Source organism: the organism of the source record quoted next, unplaced genomic scaffold, assembly GCF_019419815.1.
Source record: "Pyrus x bretschneideri cultivar Hongxiangsu unplaced genomic scaffold, Pyrus_bretschneideri_v1 Contig11, whole genome shotgun sequence".
Lineage (NCBI taxonomy): Eukaryota > Viridiplantae > Streptophyta > Magnoliopsida > Rosales > Rosaceae > Pyrus > Pyrus x bretschneideri.
The window spans coordinates 1,891,439-1,899,436 of record NW_025999402.1 but is presented as its reverse complement, the minus strand read 5'-3'; the positions used below and the strand labels follow the sequence as shown (position 1 = coordinate 1,899,436).

Here is a 7,998-nt window from a genome sequence, read left to right as displayed (position 1 = left end):
GGTTATTTTAGGAATAATAGTGGGTGAGAAAATAACATTTTAATTTTTTAACTTTTTATAGTGGGTGCAAATATAATGTGGGTAGAAAAATAAGATAACGGGGTAAGTCTAGCAACTTTTTATTTTAATTCTTGCTGAACAGCCAAATTGAAACCAAAAAGTTTTAATTAATTAAAAAGAAGAAAGACTGATTAAAAAATTAAAAAAAAGGATCAAACACGGTACCTATTACGTGGTAGTCACTAGTCATCCTTTGGCCGAGTCCAACTTATTATTAGGGTTTTGTCAATTCATCAATACGTTGATAGGAGTTCAGCAATGCGTATTATTGACTTTTGCTTGGTAATATTTTCTTCTGACTTATCTTTGTGAGATGATAAGGTCAATTAATTAATAGCTAGGGTTTTCATTTCTAATTTTGTTTCATGCCTATTTTATCCTCTCTAATTTTAATATTTTTTTTTGTCAAACATTAGTTTTCTAATTTAATGTTATTTATGTAGAACAAAATGATTTTAAGCTTAAAATTATTATATTTGAGTCTTTTATATGGATGATATGAATGAGTTTGAAAACGAATTTGTAGATAATGTGGATGGTTTGATACCGAATTTATGGATAATTTGGATACATAGGTTTTGATACCTACCGCATAGGTAATATGGAGATGAAATTTTCTTACAATAAATAATGTAAAAAGGGGAAGCAAATGCATACAATAAATAATGAGTAATTGTGTGCATATTAGTCGTTGAGGGGTATATATAGGGAGATTTTTTAGTGTGACCGTCACATGAGGTGGTACACTACGTGTCCCCATATAAATGGTGAGATATGTGTGCTAAAAGGTTAATAACTTAAAAATTAAAATTTTTCACCACTTGCATAAAAACACGTGGTATACCATCTGTGTTCCCGTCACAACTAAAAATTTCTCGTATGTATAATAGTTATGAAAATTTCACTCAATTCTTTAACCCCTATCCTGACTCTAATACCTTAAAAAAAGACGATGTTTGCTTACGTAGAATGTTGGTCAAAGGGTTTACTTTGAAAATGTATAATTCTTAGATTTTCTATTCACGAATTAAATTGACTTTGTGCGGCTGACATAATTGCGAATGTGAAACGCTAAGGCTAAGGCTAAGATCCAAGATATTTGGCATCTTGGACTTCCGATATATTTGAACATGCATTTAGCATTAGCGTGAATTCATCCTAATGCTAAGTTCTATAGCTCACCACGCTGATCATCAGCTGGTTTGCTTAAGAGAGAGAGTAACTACAAATCAATCTCAACTAGTAATAAATCTGGTCATTAAAAATGTGGTAGAAATAGCTTCTTTAGTTTAGGCACGGAAATTCTGTTTACTTGGTATTGGTATTGAGAGTATGAATTCGACATCAGAGAAAGAAGAGATTTTGCATATGTTTGTAAATAAGCTGGCTATTTTCCTATATAGCCAATTAGTTTTATAGTATAACTTCAACTTTCTTCATATTGTAAGAGAATGTTATCCCACGTGTGAACTCCAATTGCTACACTTGCACTGCGTAACCCAATTTGTGTTGTCAACATGTTAGCTTTGAAAATTCGCCCCACGTAGGGAAGCTTATACTAGTTTGACCAAGAGGAAGAAACTTATAAAATAACAGATGCCTGTATGAAAGAATGGACAGCCCATAAATCACATCTTTGCTAAGAATTCTGCTAGTTTTGCGGTCAAAGAATGAACCAACTTGGCCAACGTGAACCAGAAGTTAGGTTGGAAAGCATGAGCTGTAGTTGGCCCCAATTGTAAGATTTTTTTTTTTAGTTTTCTAGTATGAGTAAAAAATTGAATAATAATGATAATTGAACGTTGACTTATGAAAAAAAGTTTTAATTCATTCATTTTTCCCTACAATAAATGATATATATGTCATATTACATGATAAGTCACATATAACATGATAAAAGCGATAGATATAATTATATACATTCTTTTATAGATTAAAAAAAATCATGCTTATTAGTTATCATCAAGGAAAAAAGCATGACGTTGGTGACGATGACGCTAAGTACTCAGGTACGTCCATTGACGTTGTCGTCCATGGTATAGGTTAATATCGAGATTAATTAACTCTAAGCAAATTGTGCTTTGCGCTCTAGTAATCGAGCTGTTGGGCCAAGTCTAGGGTATGCAATATCTCATGGGCTTCCCAACCTGCTTCGTCCCTGGTCATGCTCTAGTCACACGATGGTCATCTTATTATAGTACGGATCGGCTCTTGTCTGGCCATTTGTGCATTTGGTTTGGTTTTTTGCCTTTTGACGTTTTCAATAAAATACATCCTTCGATAAAAGAAAAATCTTACAAACCGCAATTGTTGACAAAGGAATTATATCAATCATAAATATGGGGCCACTCATATTATGCTTGTCCTTACGGTTTACCAAGTAAACGCTTAAATTATGGAGACTTTTTAACAACCAAGAACATTTCATTGCCATTTCCATCATAAATATGGGGACACTCATATTATGCTTATCCTTACGATTTTCAAAGTAAACGCTTAAATTGTAGAGACTTTTTAACAACCATGAACATTGCATTGACTTTTCCCAGGGGCTTACTACTAGCATAGAGGTGTGAACCTGTCAGCAAATTGGAGGGACTGATATTGCCCGTAGGAAATAATTGAAGAAATATGGTTGGAATTCTTAGATGATATGCGATCAGATAGATAGGATGCCAGATTTTGCAGCGTATGCATTGATGAGCTCAGTTCGCTAGAAGCCGCTAACTGTAAATCCTCCATCAACACTAATAACTTGTCCATTGATGTAAGAAGCAGCAGGAAGGCAGAGGAAAGTGATCAGAGATGATATTTCATTAGGCTGTGCAAGGCGACGGATGGGAGTTCGACCTATTAGGCGTCTGAAATCATCGGAATGACCATCCTGACATATCAAAATCAAGTTTAATTGTTAGATGAGATATGCCTAAAAAATTGGTAAAACACAAGGACTGAACAATATATATAGGTAGAAGGGGATGGATATTTACAGAATCAACTTTAACTCCGGTGTTGACAGCCCATGGCGCCACAGCATTAGTACGAATGTTGTCTTTTGCCCATTCGCATGCCAAGTTCTTCGAAATTTGGATGACTGCGCCTATAAGATAGCAGTGGTAGTGATGTTTAGAGGTTGCAATCAATAACACAATAACACTAGTGATTTGGCACATTATTCATGTGAGGCAGTTAATGCTGGAGAAGCTGAGAAAAAAATATAGGAAGACAGTTTTGGAAGATTAATTAATTACTCACTTTTTGTTGCTGCATAGGCAGAGAGTTTCGGTAGAGCTACCACACCGGCAATGGAGGCAACAAAGACAATACTTGCATTTCCTGAGGCCTTCAAGAGAGGATGTGCAAGTTGAGAAAGATGGTAGGGAGATTCAACATTGGTTTTCATCATACTTGAGAAATCTTCCAAAGTATAATCTGTGGTTCCTCTAAGTGTGCAAGTTGCAGCATTATTTACCTACATATTGCACCATATGTAGCACACTCAAAATCCATTTTATGGTAATTAGTTAATTCTCTTTAGATATAGACCCTTGCAATTCTTATTTTCTAAATAAAAACTCACATAATTCTAAACATCCAAATAAAACCTAAATTTGAAAAAGACTGCCAAGTAGAAAAGTAATTGACCTATTATTACAAAATATATACAACTTGTGCCACACTCTTCAAATCAAAACAATAAATGTTATTACTCACCTTAATTATAATGAACAAATAATTATTGCACATACTATTACCCCTAACATATATATATATATATATATTCACACACACACACATAAACATACGTTCAAAACTATATATAGTACTACTATAAGTTCAATACATACATATATATATATATATATTATATAAACTTTACCTATACGTATACAGTATTACTATACGTTTCCGATATATTATAAGCACAGTACTAACATATATGTTAAAAAATATTATATGTAATTAATTTACCTATATGTATATTTATGATTAGCAAATAATATATATTTTGTAGGTACATTAATATTTTTCATATATTATTACATATATTTGGCACATTTTATTATTATAAGATATATGTAAAAATAATAGGTAAATTAACTTCAAACCAAATAACATTGCTTTATTTTATAAGTAAATTGATTTTGAATCAAATAGCATTATTTTGTTATGTAGGTAAATTATTTTTCATGTATTTTACATATATTGGGTAAATTATTTTGCTTTTTTTTTTTTTTTAAAGCAATCTAACATTTTAAAATTTTAGTAGTATACGTAGGTGCACTATATGAATGAAATTGCATTCTTTTGTTATGTAAGCAAATTATTTTGCATGAATTTTACACATATCAGGCATTTAAAAAAAAAAATATATATATATATATGTGTGTGAAATAATTTACCTACATTAATATGTAAAATATAATTTTATTGACTTAATTTAGCATGTATAATAACATATATTATTATTATTATTATTATTATTATTATTATTATTATTATTATTATTATTATTATTATTTGTAAAATCATTAATTCTCCCTTACAATCTGCAGGGCATTAATTATGTACATCATAATAGGGGTATTTTAGGCATCCAAAAATTTTAAATGTGTGAAGTCAAACATAATTAATGAATTTGCTGATGTAGAATCTAGTCAATGGAATTTATTCTAGTAAAAAACTTATGTCGGGTTTGATGTAGAGAAAATTAAGTTTTAGGAGCTAAAGTCATATTTTTAGATTAATTAATAAGTTGTGAATTAAGGTTGTATTAGTCATAAATGAACTTACAAGGATGTTAAGTTTGCCTTCAAAAATAGAGGAGACAGTTTTGATGAGGTTCTCCCTTTGTGCTTTAGAGGTTAAGTCACAAACCGAGCCAGTCACTTTGAATCCCTTACTTTCCCATTCTTGAAGCCTCTCAAGAATCTGTGACTGGTTGCGAGCGCAGGTGTGAACGGTTGCTCCAAGTCCTGCTAGCTCCTCCACAATGGCATATCTAATACAATTGCACACCCAACAACAATGTTAGTTAACTAGCAACCAGTTAAGAAAGAGACAAATATATATGAGAACTGACAAACTTTTATACCAAGCATATAGCTCAACGTCATCATGACCAATATTGTCTCTAACTTAACCAACTATTATTAAGTGTGAGGTCTTATCACAAATGATTTATACGATATTAACAGTGAACCTCCCACACATAATTATATCTACGATCTGAGAGGCTCTATTCTCTAATAAGAACTGGAGATTAACGAGAAATTATCGTGAAGACTGAAGAGAAGAGATAGGTAATTTGATTACCCGATGCCTTTTGTTCCACCGGTGACGAGGGCAGTCATGCCCTTGAGAGACCATCTTTGGCTGTCGAAACCTGCCATGTATTTTGCTTCTCAAACTGAATATTTATAACCCTCAAATGTTCTTCAGCTAACAGGCAAGAAGAAAGCTCTGTATATTACTGAAGACTGAAGAAGAATGAACTAAAATGTGTTGTGCTCATATTCTATGCAATCAGTGTGTATATATAGTAGTCCTGCTTGACCAAAACAAATTATATTGAAACCAAACGACTAAATGAATATCACAAGAAACTGTCAAACAGCGTAACAGTGGACCACCAATTGGGCTGAGTCAAGCTTCTTGTTAATTAGGGATTGTGTCAATTCCTTGAACTGATGGGGTGTATGCAGGAGTAAAGCTATATAGTGGCCGGTGGGGAAGGGGTCCCTCCCCATTAACAGAACAACCCATTAACACATCATTTACCACTAACACTCCAAAATTTTTATCTACTAGTCTCGAAACCCAACCCTTTTCTCATCACTTTGCCCACCACAAAAGATTTTCATCCCTGTTCACGCTACAATCAAATGCCATACAAAAATTCTCATCCCCACTACACATACTGCAGCACATACAAAGATTTTCATCCCTGTTCAACAAGTAATCAATGAATTTTATCTACTAGTCTCGAAACTGAACTCCTTTTCTCATCACTTTGCCCACCACAAAAGATTTTCATCCATGTTCACGCAACAATCAAATGCCATATGCTTTACTTTTTTTTGGGGAATTCACTCGACAATCAACTTGAAAGCAGGGGATTTCTTTAACCCCTCAAGTATATAATCAATTCATGAAAACATATTAACAACAATACATTCACCAATTAGAAAATAAATTCAAAATTTAAAATAATAATTGGCTTTCAAATTTGACAGAAATCCTAGAACACACTTAGCGAGACTTATGGAATCAGAAAAGAGAGAAGATGAAGATGGTTGCAGTGGCTGACAAGAACTCCGATTTTGCTCCAGAATCTCCGATACAACTCCAGAATTTTCGATTGAATCTCTGATTAGGGCGAGCATGTTCATACATTTGTGAGTAATTATGAGTCATGTGTTGACAACAATTGAAGACCATGTGAATGGTACAAGGAAAATGGCAGCAACCGTGACCTTGTGTTTGCTTGCATGCAATTGTGCATGCTTTCTCTTCTATGCATTAAATGGCAAATGGAGAAAAAGTTGTACTCTATAGGCTATGTATAGACTTTGGTGCATGCTAGGTAGGCTAGGTGATGATTATGTCATGTGAACTTAAGGTTTTTTGGTCTTGGTTGTTGGCTGCTAGTGTATGTCCATAACTAGATGCAATATTTGTGCATTTCGTATGCTTGGAAAGTGCGAAGGTAAGCACCATAGAAGCATTCAAGAGGGAGAGCATCGGCTCTCCCATAGGTAAGGTTGAACATGGGTTGAGAGAAAATCAAGAGAGCTAGAGTGAAAAGTATTCTAGTTAAAGAACTCTTGGGGTAGAGTGAGGTTTTTGAAAAATTCTGTGAGTGGGTGTACAAGGGATTTGGGATTGGATTATGTTGATTTAACTTATGTGTAACTTATACTGTTATTCTTATAGTGAAGAGCAATATCTCTTCGAGGAAGTAGGCAGGTTTTTGCAGAACCTTATAAATTTCTCGATGTCTTTATTTCTTGTATTTTATTTTGTTCAACTGTGGGTCTGTATCTTGGTGAGGTAATCTGAATCTTGTTTCCACACTAACGAACAAGCCAAGGCACAACAAAGCAGAGCATCATAATTTACTTTTTACAATCGAAAGAGAAAAGGAAACGGTTGAGGGAGAGAATTAAGGTTGCGTTGAGAAAATGAAAAAAGGAGCGTGCACTAGTTTATTTAACACTAAGCGTCCAATTTGTTCGCGCTCAAACTCTATCCGTCGTTGGGGGCGTCTCAATCTATTTGTTTAAGATGACATATATAACTATTTGCGACATTACTTATAGCAGTGTCGCAAATATTTTTGCACTAACAAATACCGCGCCAATTTCCTCTTATTTGTGATGGTAGTGTAATCTGACGCAAAAAAAGTGTCGCAAAAAGGCATTTTTCTTGTAATGCTAAGCAAGCTTCATCTCCTAATATGCTGTCCTTTTAACCATTTTGATGGTGCTTATTTGGTCTTTTTTCTTTTATCTCGTATTAATACATTCCTAGGTGCAATATATTTACACTTCCTAGTCGTATTATTAGGAAGGAGAAGTTGTTTTTATAGACTTTTTCGCTTCCTATGTATTTAGCAGTGGATTCAGAATTTTAATATCCAATATGGTCTCAATATAAAAGTTTAAAAAAAATTTAAGCGAAAATAACATTGAAAAATAGAATGATAGACTACCAATTTTTCATTTATAATTACACTACAAACAACATTACAAATTACAAACTAAATTTGTCCATAGTGAAATTTCATGTTTTACTAGTACAAAAAAAACTTTGCGCGACGCAGGTCCTTCGTTGCGCAATGGCAAAAAACGTCGTGCAAAAATTAGCCCAACGTACCTTTGTCGCACGCCAACCGTCGCGCCAAAGCAATCACAGTAGAACTTGTGTGACGAACAA

The 7,998-nt window shown here is 33.6% G+C and overlaps 1 protein-coding gene across 2 annotated transcripts; it reads right to left on the bottom strand.

The window, feature by feature from the left end:
- Positions 1-2,367: 2,367 nt before the first annotated feature.
- Positions 2,368-6,548, bottom strand: LOC103938136 (tropinone reductase homolog). 2 transcript variants are annotated; one of them, XM_048574071.1, is made up of 5 exons: positions 5,377-6,548; positions 4,855-5,062; positions 3,316-3,403; positions 3,051-3,160; positions 2,368-2,944 (listed from the first exon to the last, which is right to left on the bottom strand). In XM_048574071.1, exons 1-5 carry the CDS (start codon positions 5,451-5,453, stop codon positions 2,774-2,776), a joined length of 654 nt encoding a protein of 217 aa, XP_048430028.1. In that variant the 5' UTR covers positions 5,454-6,548; the 3' UTR covers positions 2,368-2,773. The 2 variants fall into 2 exon arrangements, with proteins under 2 accessions (XP_048430028.1, XP_009346407.1); XM_009348132.3 differs by having other exon boundaries at positions 3,316-3,532; positions 5,377-6,540.
- Positions 6,549-7,998: the final 1,450 nt, after the last annotated feature.